General features: G+C 40.5%; 3 protein-coding genes across 12 annotated transcripts; 1 reads left to right on the top strand and 2 right to left on the bottom strand.

The window, feature by feature from the left end:
- Window positions 1-44: 44 nt before the first annotated feature.
- On the bottom strand, window positions 45-5,088 carry LOC110172034 (uncharacterized). 3 transcript variants are annotated; one of them, XM_055156370.1, is made up of 12 exons: window positions 5,063-5,088; window positions 4,888-4,975; window positions 4,642-4,792; window positions 3,794-3,903; window positions 3,135-3,205; window positions 2,933-3,061; window positions 2,345-2,428; window positions 1,329-1,457; window positions 701-823; window positions 555-624; window positions 434-469; window positions 45-183 (listed from the first exon to the last, which is right to left on the bottom strand). In XM_055156370.1, the coding sequence occupies exons 3-12, from the start codon at window positions 4,674-4,676 to the stop codon at window positions 62-64; spliced, it is 909 nt and encodes a 302-aa protein (XP_055012345.1). In that variant the 5' UTR covers window positions 4,677-4,792; window positions 4,888-4,975; window positions 5,063-5,088; the 3' UTR covers window positions 45-61. The 3 variants fall into 3 exon arrangements, with proteins under 3 accessions (XP_055012345.1, XP_055012346.1, XP_055012347.1); XM_055156371.1 differs by having other exon boundaries at window positions 4,664-4,792; window positions 5,063-5,087; XM_055156372.1 differs by lacking the exons at window positions 4,642-4,792; window positions 4,888-4,975; window positions 5,063-5,088 and adding an exon at window positions 4,005-4,132.
- LOC110172030 (potential E3 ubiquitin-protein ligase ariadne-2-like) lies at window positions 2,423-10,490 on the top strand. Of its 6 annotated transcripts, none has more exons than XM_055156368.1 (8): window positions 2,423-2,677; window positions 6,045-6,077; window positions 6,645-6,704; window positions 7,708-7,788; window positions 8,216-8,323; window positions 8,426-8,526; window positions 8,876-9,025; window positions 9,580-10,490. In XM_055156368.1, exons 2-8 carry the CDS (start codon window positions 6,059-6,061, stop codon window positions 10,063-10,065), a joined length of 1,005 nt encoding a protein of 334 aa, XP_055012343.1. In that variant the 5' UTR covers window positions 2,423-2,677; window positions 6,045-6,058; the 3' UTR covers window positions 10,066-10,490. The 6 variants fall into 6 exon arrangements, with proteins under 6 accessions (XP_055012343.1, XP_020793500.2, XP_020793498.2 ...); XM_020937841.2 differs by lacking the exon at window positions 2,423-2,677 and adding an exon at window positions 5,365-5,456; XM_020937839.2 differs by lacking the exon at window positions 2,423-2,677 and adding an exon at window positions 5,387-5,456 and having other exon boundaries at window positions 6,045-6,107.
- On the bottom strand, window positions 10,441-20,293 carry LOC129409756 (ciliated left-right organizer metallopeptidase). 3 transcript variants are annotated; one of them, XM_055156362.1, is made up of 14 exons: window positions 19,048-20,293; window positions 18,655-18,751; window positions 18,378-18,429; window positions 18,165-18,314; window positions 17,521-17,646; window positions 17,354-17,441; window positions 13,501-13,637; window positions 12,270-12,453; window positions 12,132-12,198; window positions 11,968-12,064; window positions 11,803-11,898; window positions 11,217-11,342; window positions 10,725-10,816; window positions 10,441-10,642 (listed from the first exon to the last, which is right to left on the bottom strand). In XM_055156362.1, the coding sequence occupies exons 1-14, from the start codon at window positions 19,457-19,459 to the stop codon at window positions 10,483-10,485; spliced, it is 1,884 nt and encodes a 627-aa protein (XP_055012337.1). In that variant the 5' UTR covers window positions 19,460-20,293; the 3' UTR covers window positions 10,441-10,482. The 3 variants fall into 3 exon arrangements, with proteins under 3 accessions (XP_055012337.1, XP_055012338.1, XP_055012339.1); XM_055156363.1 differs by having other exon boundaries at window positions 18,655-18,748; XM_055156364.1 differs by lacking the exon at window positions 11,217-11,342.
- Window positions 20,294-20,337: the final 44 nt, after the last annotated feature.

Below are 20,337 nucleotides of genomic sequence, written 5' to 3'. Positions count from 1 at the left end.
GTAGAAAAAAGAAAATGTAAGAATATCGCCTGTTATAGACTTAACCAGTTGTCCATTCCCTTTATTTCTGTGTTAAACCCAGGCTTAAACTTAGTACTAATATTATCAACAAAATGAATGCACCAAGGACAATCAGAAATACATTTCTTCGGTTAAAAGTTGGGCGTGGTGGGGGCATTGGGTCTGAAAAAGAAAAACACATATATAAATAAGGCAAATTTCAAAGATTTTCAGCTTCTAATACAGATCATTCTAAAGCTATTCAGGAAAGATTCATTTCTGTTCTGTGAATGTGATGGGTTTTTTTTTAGAATTGATACCTGTTCAAATTAGTATCTAGTTTCGATACTTGTTTTAGTATTGTTTAGTATCAGATTTTCTAGTCTACTATTAACAACCCTACTAGATAGTGCCTGTGTTTATTATAATTTACCTGGTAGAATCTCTATTGCTGTTGCTGTTGCTGAAACTTGGAAAAGAACAAACAAAAAGGCTATTATATATTTTACCACAATAATACCATATGCTATCACATACTTGAATAAAAGCTCTACCTTTATATGCAAGTAGATATGCACTATCAGATGGTTTTGCTCTGTGGTGTTCAGATGGTTGCTCCTCAGCCTAGGAAATAAGAAAATAGTCAATTTTGAAATTGCACACAATGCTCATGTGGAGAGGCTTTTAGGTGTACACTTACTTCTTGGACCAAATGATCATTGAACTCGTACCATGTTTCACTGGACCGGATAGTTGCTGTGTAGTGACCACTTCTAAGACTACCCCAGTGGTGCACTATGCCATAGAGGTCGTACTTTATTCCCTGAACAGACAGCATTAAAGGTCTTATATTAAGCAAAATTGGCTTTTAGCTTTTAGTGTTAGAATATTGTCACGTCATCAGAAACATAGCCAGAGTTGTGTTTTGTTTCACTGATACACTTTTGAGTAACCCTTTATTATTAGTCTATCTCCAAAACTCAAAATGCTTTGGGTTGTCATGAAGCAGACATTTTCAAATTAACAGCTAAGTTTTATTTTTTGTTCAGCAAAGACTGGCAATTCTAGAGCTGAAATTATCCAAATTATTTTAGAGAAGGTGTATGGAGTTGTAGAGCACTTCCTCTATCACCACATGACATCACAAGTTGGAACAGAGAGTTTTCAGTATGAGAAAAGAACTCAGCCTAAATTTGCAGGGTTTGTGTGTTAAGCATGTGTGAATGAAACAAAACACACCTTCAGGTATGAGAAAACAACATCATAACAAATCATAAGTTATCATCAGTTACAGCGACTTTAGATTACAGGAATTCAAGTGGACCTGCCTTTATGTGCAATGAAGTGGGTATGTCGACTGGGCAGTTGGATTTGACGTGTGACCCAGTGCTGTAATCAAGCACAAATCTTTTCAGAAGGAGAACCAAAACCTGAGGAAGGTCCTTCACTCCACATTTCTAAAATAAAAAAAGATGAAATTATTTTCAAATGTAATGGATAGGAAAATACAGCTATCGTGTGGTTTATTAAAGTGGGACTAAACATCTAAACTCCTCCCAAAACCACATTTCAAATAGAGCTACTAAACTGGGTAGTACCTGGAGGACTGAAGCAGAGAGTGAGAGAGGAGGAGGAGCAGGGTCTGGAGGTATAAGGAAAAGTGTAATTGCTCTAACAGGTATCTATCCTTCAAACTCCGCCCCTGCAGATAGGTATGCAGGAAATCAGAAACACCTGAGTGTAATCAGGGCAGGTCTGTGTGATGTGTAATAGGAAAATACAGTTTTTGCTACAACGTGCAGTTTCCATTGTGCGTTTTATATCCTGTTTTAATGAGAGCTGCTCTCCTCATATTAGGGAGCAACTGTCCTTGCGTATGTTTTGGGGCATCATGACCCAGCACAGGTGCAGATGTTTCCTTTCTTTTGATAATGCTTGGTTAGACACTCCTATATATGTTTTGTGAAGTCTGACGCTACTTCAGACAGAGTTACAACCCTGCATTGAACAGACTTGTCCTCTGCCTCTCTTTACAAAGATATTAAATAAACTTTTATGTTTGTTGCTTCAAAGGAAGTCTGTTATTTAAAAAGATAATTTTCGACAACAGATGTCACATAGTACATGAAAGTGATATGGACACTGGAGCCAGGACACACTTGGTTTAGATGTTTTTGTAAAGGAGGCTACAAATGTACCTAATTTGCACTAAAACTGAAAAAAAGACTAAACTAGAAACAGTAGATGATGCTATTAAAACCCATATACAGTACATACCGCAAAAAAAAGTAGATTTTGTGTACTACTTTAAGTTGAAAAGTACAGCATTTAATTTGATACTTACATATTCTGCCACTGTATTCTCACCACAGTCATTGCAGTACGGTTTCAACATTTTAGACTGGAATAACCTTTCAAGTCCACTCTCCTAAAAACATGATTATTGCAGATGACATCACATCACACAAACAAACCCTCCTTAGTACCTACTCTGCAGTGACAACATGTTGGGGGATTCTGCAAGTATGTCTATGGCATTCACAATTCACATGTTAGCAAACACTGCCAAAACAGTTTAAGATAAGATAAACTATGAAATGGATTTAAACAGCATATAATTATGAGCCTGCAGTCAATACAAGCGTTTGTGGTCCTGTTTTGTTTGTCAACTAAAAAGGTGAGAGTGACTAACTGTAAAATTGTTGGCTAATGCTAGATGACTTGAGACCATAATGCAATTTGAGAGAGACATGTTTAACAGCATAAAATCAGCTCACCGATTGTAATTCCATCTAAATCAGTTATTTATGGTCAAATATTATTAAAATAGCTCAGATTAAAGAGTAAGACAGGGCAGTGCCTATAGTTAGCATCACATCCCCAGAGTATGTTGATGACATGCAAAGTCTTGACAGACAGGTATTGTACTTACCACACAGTAGACTTCATTGTTTTGGTCTTTGGTCAAGGGTAAAGGAAGAGTCCAGAAAGGGTTTGTCTCTTCATTGATAATGTGGCCTTTGGGGCACTTTGTTGAGTAGGACATATTTCCGCGAAAGATCTTCAGAAGTTAGCAACAGTTTTAGAAAAGTGTTACTTGTATGTGTGTTCACAGTTACATGATGGGCACAAACCTCAGATGCCTGTGGACTGAGTCGATTTAAGATGAACTCCAAGTATTCAGCAGCATCACGCTGTCTATGGACTGCAAAATACATTTCAGAAATGTATTTTTATTTTGATTCAGTTGTCAAAAATATATTTATAAACTGACTGCAGTCTGTATTTGGTGAAAATAAACTACATATTGCTCTTTTTCTGTATCTTACTAATAGCTGAGAAGCCAAAAATGGCAAAATTTTACTGCTGTATTAAAGTGTGACTAGACAGCTAAACTTCGCCCACAACCACATCTCAAATGGAGCTGCTAAACTGGGTTATAGCTGGAGGAATAAAGAAAAGAGAGAGTTCCCCACCTCTCTCTTTTCTTTAGTGGGGGGCATAAAGAACGGTGTGATTGGTCTAACAGGTATCTATGGTTCTGTGTGATGTTACCAACTACTGCAAATTGCAATGGGCAATAGAGCCAGGATTATTGCACTATAGTGGTCAAAAATGACTTGAACAGTAGATGCCACATAAACAGTGAAGTAGTAAAATAAATAGTGAAAAGGTGGATTTTAGTGTTTTAGTTCCACTTTAACTCCAAAATGAATAGTTGTAATCTCACTTTTATAGGTCTTGAGAACAAAATTTACAAACAACTGTCTGTCCATTACTTTGTACAACTTACCATCATGAATCTCAAAGTGCTCTGTAATTTTCTCTGTTCCACATGGACCCTCCTTCAGATTTTCAAAGAGCCTTTTTAATTCCCGGTCTGTTTTCATGTCTGAGCACAATCTTGAGTAGGAAAATATAAACCAGCATTACTTTGTCACTGACCCTCTACACTTGTATAAATGTGATTTTAATATGTTTGTGATGAAAAATAAGATTTATACCAGAGGTGGAAAGAGTACTGAAATGATGTACGCTCAAGTAAAAGTACAGTTTACTTGGTTAAAATGTACTGAACAGGCTCTGCGCTTTCAGCCTCACTGTTAGCATAATTACTTCCTGCCCAATTGTATTATTTCTATAAAAAGTAAAAAATTAAATATTTCAACTGAGAAAAATTCTGTGTTTAAAAATTTTGAGGCATAATACATGGTAAAATAACACCACAAATTGATGTATCCTACAAATAAAAGTAATTGGACTTTATTTTATTTTATTTTAATGTATTAACATTTTAATAAGTTGTTTATTTTATGTTTTATAATTTCTCTGGGTACTAATTACTAATTCTTTTTAACACAATATTAGCTCTTATACAAAACTGATCACAGAACAGGTAAAACAGGATATTGTAGTTTTAAACCACAATCCACATATTCTCTGAGCAACGGCCAATCAGAGCAGGCGATGCTGTTATGTGAGCTTCACTTTTCACTCAGTTAGTTACTAAAGGTGCATTGTTTAATTTCTGAAGTGGAGGGTCCGCTACATTGTTGTGGTTGTTGTTTTTGGTGATATAAATTTTTTGCATGGAATATTCCACAGTATGGCAATTAAAGGTGTTTTATAGCTCAAAAATACCTTGAAAAACATGAGTTCTTACTATGTGCAGTCATGCTTCTCCATAGATCTGACCATTAACTTGTCTCCATTGCGATAACCAAGTTTATTCCCATACAATGAAATAATCCAGGCTAGAATTATACTGAATTCCAAGGACAAGTTTAAAAATCTATTCCAAAAAGTACAGTTACTTCAAAAATCTACCCAAATACAGTTAAAAATTATTTGTTAATTAGGTACTTTCCACTCCTGATTAGTACAAACCTGTTGTGAAAATTTGGGGTCAGGAAAAGCAGCTGTAGGACACTGTTGAGGTAACAAGTCATCCCCTGATTCCTGAGGCCATATGGAGCTTGTAATCAGAAAAGCATTGATCAATTTTGACAAAAAAAGAAAAAAACAAAACACTCAGAATTATGCAGGTTAATAACAAACTTACTATCCGTACTCCTTTTTGCATTTGAAGACTTAGTCATTTTTTTTACTCTTTACATAAATTTGGGCTAATTTATGAATCTGAAAACAAAGGACACGCAGTAGAAAACTTAATTATTTCCAAAACACAATAACAGTGTACTGTTTTAAGCCCATACTTACAAGATTTTAGCTATCGTCTTCTAGACGCACTTTCTTCAGATGAATAAATAAGACGAGACTAGTACGGGAATCTTGTATGTTATATTGCAAGTTACAGTTAGAAGGAAGTACTTAATGTAATGTGGACTGACTTGTTTTTCTTGTGAAGATTTTTAGATAGAATTGAATCAGAGCAAATCTGGTTAAACAATAGGAGTTCAGTTTCACTCTGCCTTTTTGACTATCTGGAGCGTTTGGTAAGCACATTTATTTAACAATTATACTAACTAATACTATAAAGCTTTGGTCACAATAATAATAAGATATAACCTTTTAAAAAATGACAGCAGCAACTGAAATTCTTCAAAATTATTTTATTAATCTTAAACAGAGAGTATAGGTCTTGGTCAGTTGCCACCGTGTAGAATAAGAAGTGTATGGATGGTAGACAGATGCCGAATGCCACAGCTCTTCAGAGTTTGGGTGTCATTGAGAGTTTCACCTCTAAAGACCAATCGAATTTCATCCTCTACAAAAAAATTCAGCTTTATTAGTCCATATGCTTCAATTATACAATTATATTTATGTAGGCTTCACAATTGCTATTCAAAAGATGCTAAAACAAAAAACTTACTTATTCCCAGCTGTTGAGCGATTTTCTTTTTGAGATGAAGCACAGTTAAGTTTTCCAACTGCTCTTCTCTATCACATACGTTTATTAGTTTCTCGTCATTCTCAGGCAGGCAAATTATCAACTGGACCCTTCTCTTATCCATTTTGTCTGGACCAGAGGCGAGGTACTGCTCCTATGTTGTTCTCAGTTGTGAAATGTTGTTTTGTTTCAGATTCCTGCTCTCATATGGGACCAAAACTGACACGTGAGCATGACAATGACATACTTATCCTAAGTTAGTACTTCCTCACAATGCTTTATCTGTATCAACCTAACCGTGATTAGCACCGTCTTTCATGTAAGACGTCATTCCAATATTTTACCATCAATCAGTCTAAACAAATAACTTGATATTATGATTATTAATTATTGATACCATGCAACGGACATCATCACCATTCCCTGGGGCTGTGAAACTTACTGGCACTACTATTTAAGCTCTGGTATAGACTTTAATCTGAGCTTGATTTTAACACAATCTGACCAGAAAGACTAAAACTACTACAGGTGAGCAGTTTTTCAGGTAGTTACTCTCACCTTTTTGCTTAAAATCAAACACCTAAGCAGGACCAAGAATGCTCATATTGATCACAGCCTCCTGAAAATGTGCTGTTTAAATCCATTTTGTTTTCAGACTATCATAAAACTTTTTGGCTATGTGTTTGCTAATATGTGCATGGTAACTGCTGAACATTCCTCCATAGACATCCACATAAAATTCTCTGCTGTAGATTTGTTTTTGTTTAATTTAAGGATATTGTGTATTTTTCAGGCCCTGTTCGTAGGGAGCGTGCAGCTGAGACATTTGTTGATGGAGATGGTGACATGAACCGTAAGTGACAAAGAGGCAACACAGTAAAAATTGTATGGGAGACTGAGGCATGTTGTCACACTTTTTTCATTCCTGCCTCTGTGTCGCTAACATGGACAGTGGCTGGAGGACTAGATAAGGTGGGGGAGGGGGTTTCTAACAGGTATCCACATAGTCCTGTGTGATGTCACCAACTACGGCTCACCCATTTTTACACATTTTTGTCCAGAAAGCTCCAAATTTACCTAGTTTGGACTAAACATGCCAAAATAACTTGAAACAGATAATGCTATTCAAACACAATATACACAGTTAAGTAGTAGAACATTTTAGATTTTAGTGTTTAGTTTTTTTTTTAGATTGTTTTTAGATTGGTATGTAAATTTAAATATGTAAACAGGAGTGTTTTTCACACAAAAAATTGCTAATTTAATCATCTGAAAACAAAGGACACAGTACATTGAATCTGTGTGACGAATCATGAGCTGTTATGCGTCTGATTTGTGCTGTTAAACAAGTCTCTCACCCATAAAATCACAGTTACAAGCTAGCTAGCATTAGCCAACAGTTTTTCAGTTAGTCATTCTCACCTTTTTGCTGAAAATCAGACATCTAAACAGGACCATGAACACTCGTATTGAGCACAGGCTCTTGAAAATGAGTTGTTTAAATCTATTTTGTCTTAGACTTCTTAGAATTTTTTTTGACAGTGTGTACATTGTGTCGCCATGGTAACTACTCAATATTCCTTCATAGACAAAGATGCAGAACACAGAGTGATGTCACTGCAAAGTATCCATATAACTAATAACTAACCAATGTTAACACACTTTTCTCAATTCAAATTCACATTCAAATGTGTCCCACATGTGTCAAGGCAGTCAGTTTGTGATTCTGTATTTATGTAATTCTTTTCATTAATGCTGCATATTTGTTTAGATACAGAAGTCTCCACTTTATCAGTGTTGATGCCTTTATAACTCAAAATTTAGTGGCACCACAGTAAGGATGTTGTGCATTACAGGCCGTGCTCATAGGACAACTTCCTTTTGGAGGAGAGTAAATTTACCTGAAACACTTGTTAACGGCAATGGCAACTTTAACCGTAAGTGACACAGAAGCAATGCAGTAGAAATGTATGGGAGACTGGGGCATGCTATCACACTTTTTTTATTCCTGTCTCTGAGCTGCTCACTTGGGCAGTACCTGGAGGACTAAAGAAAACAGTAAGAGCACTGTCTCTTGAAAATGAGCTATTTACATAAATTTTTTATTAATTATTACGTTTTCAGACTATCTTAAAACTTTATTGACAGTGTTTGCATTGTGTCACCATGGTGAATACTGAACATTCCTCCATAGTCATACATGCACAACACAGAATGATGTCATTGCAGAGTATCCGTATAACTAAAGTTAACACACATATTCACATAATAGAATTCTCAGACATTCAGTTCAATTCACTGCTTTTATAGTTACGATATAGACATATTATTTTGTGGGATTAAATGATCTTTTACGTTTTATAGGCCATGCACATTGGAAAACTCGCTCGAGGAGTGAAGATTTACCTGAGAAATGCTATAACCCCAATGATAATACTCTGACCTTTGTTGATGGAGATGATGACATGGACTGTAAGTGACATAGAAGCAATAAAAATGTACACTAATCAATTAGCATTAGTATCTCAGTAGTATCTTTGATATTTATTTACTATTATTATTATTATGTTACAGTTCTCTGCATTGGTTACAAATCTCTGAGAGCACGGATGTCCTGTGGTCACACTGTAACTCCCACATCTCTCACGGATTGGTGTCTGAGGCAGTTGGAAGAGGTTTGATTTGTTTTAAAGGTCTAACCCTAAGCCTATATTATGCAAAATTTTCTCTTGTGAGCTTTAAGCCATGTTATAATGTTCGTCAAAAATATACGTGGAGTTGTGTTTTGTTTTATTCACACATGTCTGAGTAATCCTTTATTATTTGTCTGTCTATATCTCCAAAAGCTCAAAAATCTTATGATATTAAACATGTCAGTAAAACAAAACACAACTCCGGGTGCATTTTTTGATGAGGAAACATTATAACATAGATCAGAAAACAGCGCAATATGGAGTCTTTAATACATACAATAATTAAAAAATAACAAAAGCCAATGTTGTTCACTGAATCTTCTTAACATAGGGTTCGACCAGATTTAAATGTGGTAAATGTGAAGGGGAGTGGACGTATGAAGAAGTTTGTAAAATGGCCCTTTTGACACTGGAGGAAGAGAAAGACTTTGACAGCAAGCTTTTTAAGAATGCAGCCAACGTCCATCTGAATGTCAAATTGGTGAGTATCCTTACTTATGACAACACCGGGCTTCTGTAATAGTACGTATTTTATTGCAATTTCTGATCTATTATAATGTATTTTCCTCCTTAGAAACACATGCTGGTGTTTTTTTTTTTTTTGGTCTTACGCTGAGTTCTTCTCTAAAAGAGAAAACATTTCACACGCTCCACCTTGTGATGCCATGTGGTAATACAGGGCGTTCTACACTGTTTTTAAACTCCATACACCTTCAATCGAATCATTTGGATCATTTCAGCCCTGGAATTGCCAATCTATACTGAACTAAAGGTAAACTGAAGCTGTAAACTACCACTGCATGACATCACAAGGTGGAACAGAGCATTTTGAGCTTTAGAGATGTACTAGTAGACAGAATTATAATATAGGGTTACTCAAATATGTGTGAATGAAACAAAACACAACTCAAGATATGTTTTTGATGAGGTATTACAGGCATTATAACATGGCTTAAAGATCAGAATAGTAAATTTTGTGTAAAATAGAACCTTTAAATTATCCCCACTCTCAAATTGATCTCCTTTCTATTTTAGTGTCCTGGCTGCAAGTGTCTCGTTGTGAGGGAAAATCTCAATGACCTGTGTGTAAAGTGTCCAAAATGCACCACCAATAATATTAAACCCTATAAATTCTGCTGGCAGTGTTTGAGGGAATGGAAAGGTCCAATTCCAGCTTCAGAACGCTGTGAAAATGAAGACTGCTGCAATGAGCAACTGAAGACTCTGAAAAACTGTCCTGTTATCATTTTTAAGAATGTAGGCCTACTTGGGATCAAAGACTGCCCCAGTATTCGAGCCTGTGTCTTTTGTGGTAAACTACTGGAGCACAGTGGGATGAAATGTAAATTTGTTATTTGTAAGAGATGTAAAACTAAGTTCTGTTTTGTGTGCTTAAAGTTATTTCCAGAATGTCAGAATTATTTTGAAATATGTAAAAGTGGAGTGTCCCCTCGACAGACAGCTATACCTGTGTGGGATGGGAAAATAGCTAACAATGCCAACATCAACGTGGAAGAGTGAAAAATTACCATGTTATATGCTGATTGATAAAATTTTTATATTTTCTGATAAATCTGATTTCAGTTAATCATTTATTTCATACTTGGTTGTTCAATTCTGACTTCACACATTACTGTCATGAGAGTCAACTTAACATTACAGTACTTAAAACACAACTTTTCCATATCATTTGTACACTTACAATAATGACAGTACGTAAATAATAATTACAAGGTTTTGTTATGGTGACCCATTTTATCAAATACAAAGATTTTTGTGTTGTTTTTTTTGAATATGACAAGACTGAGCTGTTGTAGTGTACAGACCAATGTATTTTCTTGCATACAGTATTTAAAGATATTTTTAATTGAGTATAATTACCATGTCATAATGTGTCAGCAATCAAAATTAACAATCTGATAATAATAATAAACATCTTTATGGAAGTGTTTGGTGCAGATTGTGTTCATGCTGGAGGCTGTGAACTCTGACCTTGCAGCAGCGACAGGAAATGGTCACAACCAGAACCAGGGAGAAGGTCAAAGCAACGACTACAGCAGAGGTCCTCCAAAATGACCAAACTACCCTCTTTGATTTGCTGTGATTACAAGGCAAAAATGGCCACTAAGATTAGAACCAAAGCTGAAAAAAGAATACACTTACATATTGTTTAGGTGTACCTTGTGTTATGAGACAAAAACTGAGCAGGAGCAACTTCAGGCACACACAGTCTCTTGTCTGGGCACCAAACGAAGCCCTGATATCCTTTGATCTGACAGAATAAGAGGAACAGCAATTAAAAAGATAAAGAAAACTGTTTACCTGTGATGCTTAAATTTTAAAAGTGCACTATGTAACTTTTTCTAGTTGGGGATCTACTGCCTCATCCCCATGTTATTGCTTTGCATGGAATTTTCCAATTTATGGTTGCATTTATTGAATTGTAGGTATTTTTATAGGTTGCATTCTTATTGTGCCTCTCCACAGATCTGACATGTAACTCCGTCATGCCACATCACTTTCTTGTCTCCAATGAGATAAGCTTAATGCCATACTGAGGAACATTCTGGTCAAAGCAGTAACTCTTCGTGGAGACAAGCACCTCCAAATGAAAAGTTAGACAGTTCAACTTTAAGTTACTTATGCTACCAAAAGCCTAGCCTTATTATTACCCGAATAGCGCCTCCTGCTGGACAGTCCATCCAGTCAGCACCATGAACCTGTATCTGGTACGTATTAAGTCCAGTACATCGGTGTTTGTAGCACCGACCCTCAACTGAAGTGTTCATCACGTGATCCTGAGCACACCACATATAAATCAAGGGACAATATTTAATGTGGAACTAAACACTAAATCAGCTTTTTTCACTACTTAAAAGCATCATCTACTGTTCCTACTCATTATTTCTGGCAACTTTAGTGTGTTTGGTTAATTTATGTGGAGCTTTCTGATCAAAAACTCCTGAATCCAAGTTTGTGCTGCATCTGTGGCCTCTGCAGTGTTCAGTAGTTGGCGATATCACAAAAGACAGCCCTGATTACAGCCAAAGGGATGGAGTTTAAAGTGTGGAGAACTGTTAGACCAATCACACTACTCCTCATACCCCTAGACCCCAACACTCTCTAATTTACCCCTTTAGTCCACAGGTACTGCCCAGTTTAGCAGCTCTATTTGAAATGTGGTTATGGGTGTTTAGGCGTTCAGTGCCACTTTAAAGACTTAAAAAAAACACAAATGTATACAATATGAACACAAACCTGTTTACTGAGAGTTGAAAAGAAACAACGGCTATCAGATCCAAACATTTCATCTTGAGCAGCCTGTTGGGCATTTTCAGTCAGAAAACACTCACTCTGGAACCAAATGCAATCATCAATGCAAAACAGTAACGACTAATACATAGTCAACCAAGCACCACTCACTCCGTTTAGGATTGGTTTATAAATGTGGCATCCATCCAGGTAAGGATCAGAGTGGCACTGCCCCTTGTGGAGGTGAAGATAATGACACCCAAAACCACTGAAATAAACAGAATTCATTACAATTATTTGATTGTGCAACAATTTAGCAATATAAAAATACCAACCTGCCAGAGCAAAAGAAAGCAGAGTTGTTTTTACAAGTTGAAGGAGAGCCAAACAGATTTCCTTCTCCTAATAAAATAAATAAAAGCATCAAGTTGTATGTCTTTTAATCATCTCTATATAGTGTGGGATTTCCAGACCTTCTCCCCAGACCAGAGGCTGTGCCCACTCCAGGTCAGCCGTGTACCAGCCGGTGTCTTGCAGTGCGTACAAGGTCACCGGGTCGATCCGAACAACAGAGGGCTCATTGAGCACAGCAGACATGATAGACCCCTGCATCAACCGGGACTCCCAGTGTGAAGAGACCCCACTAGGGCCAGCATCCTGAGAGACAGTAAAAGCCACAGATCTGATCTGATCATAGTTAGTGTTGCGGCCAAATCCTACTAGACCGCTGAGAGTTGCAGGTAAGGAGAAAGTAAGTGACGCGCTCTCTTGTCTCTGGCGTCTGAGTAATCAAATCCAGTCTTAAGATAAAAATAGTCTTTATTGCTTCTTAATTGGCCAAAATTCATTATTATAAAAAGAATCTAAAATCGTACAAAGACGCCAAGCATGGCAGTGAACAAACTGTGTGCTTCACCAGATTGCAACACCTGTGGAGCACAGGAGGGGTCCTCCCTAATGTAGCCTACCACACGGCGCCCTCTACAGGTGATGCACACACAAGACACATGGCTCCAACAGTTAGGCCTAAGCTTGGAAGCAAAATACCAAAACAAACATGATGACACAGACAGGTATACTTCTGCTGATTGTAGGGAAAATACAGACTATTTTGTTCATGAAAAATGTGCAGAAGGTAAGCACTTTTTGTGCATCTGTGGACAGGGAAGATGTCTGTGCTTTTCTCTCAAGTGGCTGTGTAACAAATGATTGATTTTTCAGCTTGTTCCACTGTTGTGACACTTGGACGTCAGATTGAACAGCAGATTGAAATATTTGTCACGTTTCTGTGAGAGCTGTTCCAAATTGGAGTGAGCTACATTAAGGACTTACCAGCACTTTTTTTTGGTAAAATTTTTATTTTTATATATCTAATCATAGTTTAAAAAAACATTGAACTTTTTTTTTTTTTAATCAATGCGGTCTATATAAACCCAATTTAAAGAAAATGGGTAAGATTCAAGCGATTCAAGATTTTACTGTATGCAATTGTTATAGGAAAACAAAGACAACAATAAAATTGCATTTAGAGCATCAGAGAGGTGAATACTGGTTTAGGAAAGAGGGTAATGCTGTGTGTTATGTGGTGTGTTTTTCATTAATAAATTAGGTAAATATCTAGAAAGTCATATTGACAAATTATTACTGAAAATGGGATTGGATATAAGCCTTGGCTAAGTTCAATAGAAGTGCTGGTGATTGTACCTTATTTTCTAGAAGCCCTCCTATATCTGGATCAGTAGTCCTCAGATGCCTCTGAAGGGCTGAGGTCACAGACGGGCTGTAAATTCTCATCTGACCCGAAGCATCTGGACGAATCATTCTGGATCGAAGGGAACAACCTGCAGCAGAACAGCTAAGAATAAAATACATGATAATACAGGGAGTGCACCACTGTGTTTTTTTTTAAACTCCAAACACTTTTACTAGAACCATCCATCCATCCATTTTCGTCCGCTTATCCGGGGCCGGGTCGTGGGGGCAGCAGCCTAAGCAGGGACTCCCAGACTTCCTTCACCCCAGACACGTCCTCCAGCTCCTCCGGGGGGACCCCGAGGCGTTCCCAGGCCAGCCGAGAGACATAGTCCCTCCAGCGTGTCCTGGGTCTTCCCCGGGGCCTCCTCCCGGTGGGACATGCCCAGAACACCTCCCGAGGGAGGCGCCCAGGAGGCATCCGGAACAGATGCCCGAGCCACCTCAACTGGCTCCTCTCGACGTGGAGGAGCAGCGGCTCTACTCCGAGCTCCTCCCATGTGACTGAGCTCCTCACCCTATCTCTAAGGGAGCGCCCAGCCACCCTACGGAGGAAACCCATTTCAAGCGCTTGTATCCGCGATCTCGTCCTTTCGGTCACTACCCAGAGCTCATGACCATAGGTGAGAGTAGGAACGAAGACTGACCGGTAAATCTCTTCACCACAACGGTCCGATACAGCGACCGCATCACTGCCGAAGCTGCACCGATCCGCCTGTCAATCTCCCGTTCCGTCCTTCCCTCACTCGTGAACAAGACCCCGAGATACTTGAACTCCTCCACTTGAGGCAAAGACTCCCCACCCACCCGGAGAGGGCAAGCCACCTTTTTCCGGTCGAGAACCATGGCCTCAGGACTTAGAAGAGCTGATCTTCATCCCAGCCGCTTCACACTCGGCTGCAAACCGCCCCAGTGCACATTGCAGGTCCTGGTTCGATGAAGCCAACAGGACAACATCATCCGCAAACAGCAGAGATGAAATCCTGTGGTCCCCAAACCGGACCCCCTCCGGCCCCTGACTGCGCCTAGAAATTCTGTCCATAAATACAATGAACAGAACCGGTGACAAAGGGCAGCCCTGGCGGAGTCCAACATGCACCGGGAACAGGTCTGACTTACTGCCGGCAATGCGAACACAGCTCCTGCTCCGGTCATACAGGGACCGGACAGCCCTTAGCAAAGGGCCCCGGACCCCATACTCCCAGAGCACCCCCCACAGGACACCACGAGGGACACGGTCGAATGCCTTCTCCAGATCCACAAAACACATGTGGACTGGTTGGGCAAACTCCCATGAACCCTCGAGCACCCTATGGAGAGTGTAGAGCTGGTCCAGTGTTCCACGGCCAGGACGAAAACCACACTGCTCCTCCTGGAATCCGAGGTTCGACTATCGGCCGGATTCTCCTCTCCAGTACCCTGGCATAGACCTTACCGGGAAGGCTGAGGAAGTGTGATCCCCCTATAGTTGGAACACACCCTCCGGTCCCCCTTCTTATACAGAGGGACCACCACCCCGGTTTGCCAGTCCAGAGGTACTGTCCCCGACCGCCACGCGATGTTGAAGAGGCGTGTCAGCCAAGACAGCCCCACAACATCCAGAGACTTAAGGTACTCAGGACGGATCTCATCCAACCCCGGAGCCTTGCCACCAAGGAGCTTGCCAACCACCTCAGTGACTTCAGGCCAGGGTGATGGATGAGTCCGCCTCCGAGTCCCCAGCCTCGGCCTCCTCCTCGGAAGGACGTGACGGTGGGATTGAGGAGATCCTCAAAGTATTCCTTCCACCGCCGGACAACGTCCCCAGTCGAGGTCAGCAGCTCTCCCCCCGCACTGTAAACAGTGTTGGTGAAGAACTGCTTCCCCCTCCTGAGGCGCCGGACGGTTTGCCAGAATCTCTTTGAGGCCGTCCGATAGTCCTTCTCCATGGCCTCCCCGAACTCCTCCCAGCTCCGAGTTTTTGCCTCCGCGACCACACGGGCTGCAGCACGCTTGGCCCGCCGGTACCCGTCAGCTGCCTCAGGAGTCCCCCGAGCCAGCAAGGCCCGATAGGACTCCTTCTTCAGCTTGACAGCATCCCTTACTTCCGGTGTCCACCACCGGGTTCGGGGGTTGCCGCCGCGACAGGCACCACAGACCTTACGCCCACAGCTCCGAGCAGCCGCATTGACAATAGAGGCCGAGAATGAAGCCCACTCGGACTCCATATCTCCAGCCTCCCCCGGAATCCGGGAGAAGTCCTCCCGGAGGTGCGAGTTGAAAGGTCCCTCTGACAGAGGGCTCCGCCAGACGTTCCCAACAGACCCTCACTACACGCTTGGGCCTGCCAGGTCTTTCCGGCTTCCTCCTCCGCCAGCGAACCCAACTCACAACCAGGTGGTGATCAGTTGACAGCTCAGCCCCTCTCTTCACCCGAGTGTCCAAGACACGCGGCCGGAGATCAGATGACACGACTACAAAGTCGATCATCGACCTCCGGCCTAGGGTGTCCTGGTGCCACGTGCACTTATGGACACCCTTGTGCTCGAACATGGTGTTCGTTATGGACAAACTGTGACTAGCACAGAAGTCCAATAACAAAACACCACTCGGGTTCAGATCGGGGAGGCCGTTCCTCCCAATCACCCCTCTCCAAGTGTCACTGTCGTTGCCCACGTGGGCGTTGAAGTCCCCCAGGAGAACAACGGAGTCCCCGGTCGGTGCACTGTCTAGTACCCCTCCCAAGGACTCCAAGAAGGCCGGGTACTCAGCACTGCTGTTCGGCCCGTAGGCCGACACCACAGTGAGAGACCTGTCCCCGACCCGAAGGCGCAGGGACGCGACCCTCTCGTTCACCGGGGTGAACTCCAACACCGAGCTGAGCTGTGGGGCAATGAGCAGGCCCACACCAGCCCGCCGCCGCTCCCCGCGGCCAACGCCAGAGAAATGGAGAGTCCAGCCCCTCTCAAGGAGTTGGGTTCCAGAGCCCAAACTGTGCGTGGAGGTGAGGCCGACTATATCTAGTCGGTAACGCTCAACCTCCCGCACAAGCTCAGGCTCCTTCCCCCCCAGCGAGGTGACATTCCATGTCCCCAGAGCTAGTCTCCATGTCCGGAGATCCGGTCGCCGAGGCCCCCGCCGTCGACTGCCGCCCAGATCTCTCTGCACCGGCCCCATATGGATCCTCCTGCGGGTGGTGGGCCCACGTGAGGACGGCCCCACGTCGCTCCTTCGGGCTGAGCCCGGCCGGGCCCCGTGGGGGAAGGCTCGGCCACCAGGCGCTCGCTGGCGAGCACCCACCCCAGGCCTGGCTCCAGGGTGAGGCCCCGGTGACGCCAATCCGGGCGACGTAACTGGCCTCTGTGTTGCACTCATCATAAGGGGCTTCTGAACCGTTCTTCGTCTGACCCGTCCCCCCGGACCTGTTTGCCTTGGGTGACCCTACCAGGGGCATGAAGCCCCCGACAACATAGCTCCCGGGATCATTCGGGCACTCAAACCCCTCCACCACGATAAGGTGACGATTCAAGGATTTACTAGAACCATTTTAATAATTTCAGCTCTACTGAACAAAGATAAACCGTAGCTGTTAGCTTGAAAACTACCACTGCATGACATCACAGGGTGAAACTGAGCATTTTTAAACTTCGGAGATGTAGAAAGACTAATATTAAAGGATTACTTAAACAAAACACAACTCTGTGTATGTTTTTGACAGCATCTCAACAACATCCCAGTGTGGAGAGGCAACAACATTATAACAACAATGGCAACAAAGGCAACAATGACTTAAAGCTCTCAAGAATCCATTTTGTGTAATACAGACCCAGACGAAAGGAGGTGGAACAGTCTCTCCAAGAACCAAAGAGCGTCTTTGAGAAGCCGAGAACATGAAACAGCTCATGGATTATGATCTACATGAAAAGAAATAGTGACATTTAAGATAACAGTTGTAAAATCAGCAACAATATTATAGTATTTTGGGTATTGTACCAGAACAGTGGTGTGGTGGTTGTACAAAACTCCAACCAGCCTTTCTCTGCAAATAATCACAACTCCGGCCAAAGGACGCCCATCACTCCCAGTTTGACAATGAGCAGCATACGCCTGTACATTTGGCTGAGTTAAAAAACACAAAAACAAAGTAAGAATAGAGATACTGAATAACTGGACATGTTACTAATCCAAGGTTTTTATGGCATTACATTCGTCTCAATTTTGATAATAAGGGATTTCTTCAATACTCTATACACAGATTACGATACCACAATGAAGATTAAAAAAATGTGTTTTATAGTAGAATTTCCCCAAAAGAATAATAGTACTGTCTTCATAATGAGGTCTTATATTTGTTGGGTTTTTTTTTTGTTTTTTTTTGCAGTATCGATATTTGCTCAAATGGGTATGTGGTTTCGATATCAGTTCTAGTATTTGATTTTCAACATTATGGACAACCCTACATTGCATTCATAAGGAAAGAAAAAAAGAATCTTGTGAAACAATAATTACTAATGTACTGAGAGAAGTATTTATAGGGAGAGGTTTGTTTCTGTCTTTTTACCATTTTAATCAAGTTGAAAATCGGGTAAAACTCTGTAGTTTTAGCTTTTTCCTGATGGATTAAAGTAATGTTTCACCTCTGATCTGCACTTGTCAGTGGCTCGCACATGAAGGTACAGCAGGAAGTCTGTATCAGGGAATCCGGTTCCTTCAGGCCTCAGCATGATCTTCAGAGATGAATTTAGTTCTGGGTAAATGACACACCCCTTCAGGTGCTCGTCTGGGATCTACATAAACAAATACACATGAGTCTTTTATGTACATTTTCAGTTAACTTACTGAATACTTACTGTCACATCCAGGCAGGTCTCATTTCTGTAGGCCTTATTAGCTCGACCACACCTTGAGGAGGAAGACAATTTAATAAAGCATTTTGAGATACTATATGTTTATCTCTATGTAAACATTTTAATACAATGCTATGTTGCATCCAAATGAATATGTTTGATTTAAAATGTATATATCAAAAGATTATGCACTTTATTCAAGCTATAATAGAGTTCATAACAATATAATTAACATGGACGCTCTGTGATCTACATGATGGTGAATGGGTAAAAAAGGCACCTGTTGTAGTTCAAAGAACTGGCGTTCCTCCAAATGAATTTGCAGTATTTGTTGATGTCTCGCTTCAGGAGTAAAGGGCCAGGTACTCTGTTAACTACTGAAAGTTCATAACATTAAGTGTGCAAATATGTCAATCAGTACATATAATGAATATGAATTAGGGTTGTAAAAATTATCGAAAATCAGACACGATTGATATTACTATATTACTAAAAAGGACATTTTTAAAAATCTTAATTGTGGTATCATAATCTGTATTAAGTATTGAGTGAATTCTTAATATCGAAATCAAGCTTGAAATTTTAGTATCATAATAACACTAATATGAGTAAAGGATATACTTAATTTGTTCACTTGAAATTATGCAAAACAAAAACGTTTACAGCTGGTCACCTGAGAGCAGAGATGACACTGTCCCGACAGCCTCCTCCACAGCTGCCTTCAGTCTCCCTCTCTCCTCTTCTGATTGGAAATGGCTCTCCTCTGGGAACCATGTTTTAATCCTGATTGGCTGTGGGCTGCCTATGTCCCTAGTACTTCTCTGTGGCTGGAATAACTTTTGGTTGTGTAGATCCTTAAACTGCTCTTGCCCGGTGTGGAGAGGAGCAGCTTTGAGTGGCCTGACATGAGCCTGAACCTCATCAAAAATACATTTTGGTCTAGAAACAGGAAGTTCAGTCCACAGAAACAAGCACCACCAAAAAAGTCTATGGGAATAAGGTAGGGCCATTATATAGCTACTTTCTCTTAAACTGTAACCAGGGTTGTAAAATATTATTATTTTTAAACACTGTAAATGTTCCATGTGAAGTAAGGAAATGCTATCAGAGTAAACAGTGAATTAACACATGTAAAGGATGTTTCTTAAAAAGGGGTGATGGACAGAAGCATAAAAAACAAACCATCCTCATACTGTATAATATCTGAGCACATCTGATCATTTGTTCTGCCCCTGTAACAGACAATGACAAAGACAAATAGTATGAGCACATTTTAAAAGTTTGTGTTTTTAGAACACCACCAACTTTTTTTCAAGAAAATTGTCAAATTTATATATATTATATATTGCACTGAGAAACATGCATATTTACTCTGAGTGGTTTTAAGAGTGGTTTTAACTTTCTATTTCCATGGAATCGTGCAGATGACTTTCCATCCCCACAAAGTTACATCAATAACTCTTACTTTCAAATGATTCTTTGTAGGGACATCACGATGGGGGTGTTCTACATGTATCTCTATTGGCAGAATTTTCTTTGGATACCATGATGACACAATGCAAACATCAGCAAATACAAATAAAAAACGTTTTAAGACTGAAAGTAGTCTGAAAGCTCAAGAAAAAAAAGTAACAAAAAGAAACAAAAAGGTGACCAACTGAACTAGCTTGTGACTGCAATTGTATGAGAGATTTACTGTATATTACAGCACAAATCAGCTCACCTGTTGTAGTTCCAGTTCAGTTTCAAAGTCTAACAGAGCCTTTAGAATCAAAAGTCCAGGGAATGTCAATGAAATCAGCTGCAAAATATCAATGTTCTTTGAAAGTACCTGTGGCACCTGTCAGTCTTTTGGTGTAGTCTTGGTCATGCCGTCTGCTGGAGTAAAGCTCTTGCTGCTAACAGTGCAGTGTGTTTCTTCTAAAGCTCATTTGAATACAAAGAAAGAAAGCAACAATGACTA

The sequence above is a fragment of the Boleophthalmus pectinirostris genome, unplaced genomic scaffold, assembly GCF_026225935.1.
Source record: "Boleophthalmus pectinirostris isolate CB_2022bp ecotype Guang Dong unplaced genomic scaffold, ASM2622593v1 HiC_scaffold_20, whole genome shotgun sequence".
Lineage (NCBI taxonomy): Eukaryota > Metazoa > Chordata > Actinopteri > Gobiiformes > Gobiidae > Boleophthalmus > Boleophthalmus pectinirostris.
This window is presented reverse-complemented; position numbering and strand designations above follow the sequence as displayed.

Coding starts and splice junctions, on each gene's coding strand:
- LOC110172034 (XM_055156370.1), bottom strand. CDS start 4,676: ATGACTGCACATAGTAAGAACTCATGTTTTTCAAG. Junction 3,206..3,793: donor GCACTTTGAGATTCATGATG/GTAAGTTGTACA, acceptor TGTATTTTGCAG/TCCATAGACAGCGTGATGCT. Junction 470..554: donor ATATCTACTTGCATATAAAG/GTAGAGCTTTTA, acceptor TTCTTTTCCAAG/TTTCAGCAACAGCAACAGCA.
- LOC110172030 (XM_055156365.1), top strand. CDS start 6,008: ATGTTGTTCTCAGTTGTGAAATGTTGTTTTGTTTCAGATTCCTGCTCT. Junction 6,705..7,707: donor TGGAGATGGTGACATGAACC/GTAAGTGACAAA, acceptor TGTGCATTACAG/GCCGTGCTCATAGGACAACT. Junction 8,527..8,875: donor GTCTGAGGCAGTTGGAAGAG/GTTTGATTTGTT, acceptor TTCTTAACATAG/GGTTCGACCAGATTTAAATG.
- LOC129409756 (XM_055156362.1), bottom strand. CDS start 19,459: ATGGAACATTTACAGTGTTTAAAAATAATAATATTTTACAACCCTGGT. Junction 18,430..18,654: donor AGTTCTTTGAACTACAACAG/GTGCCTTTTTTA, acceptor TTCCTCCTCAAG/GTGTGGTCGAGCTAATAAGG. Junction 10,643..10,724: donor TTTTTGTCTCATAACACAAG/GTACACCTAAAC, acceptor TTGTAATCACAG/CAAATCAAAGAGGGTAGTTT.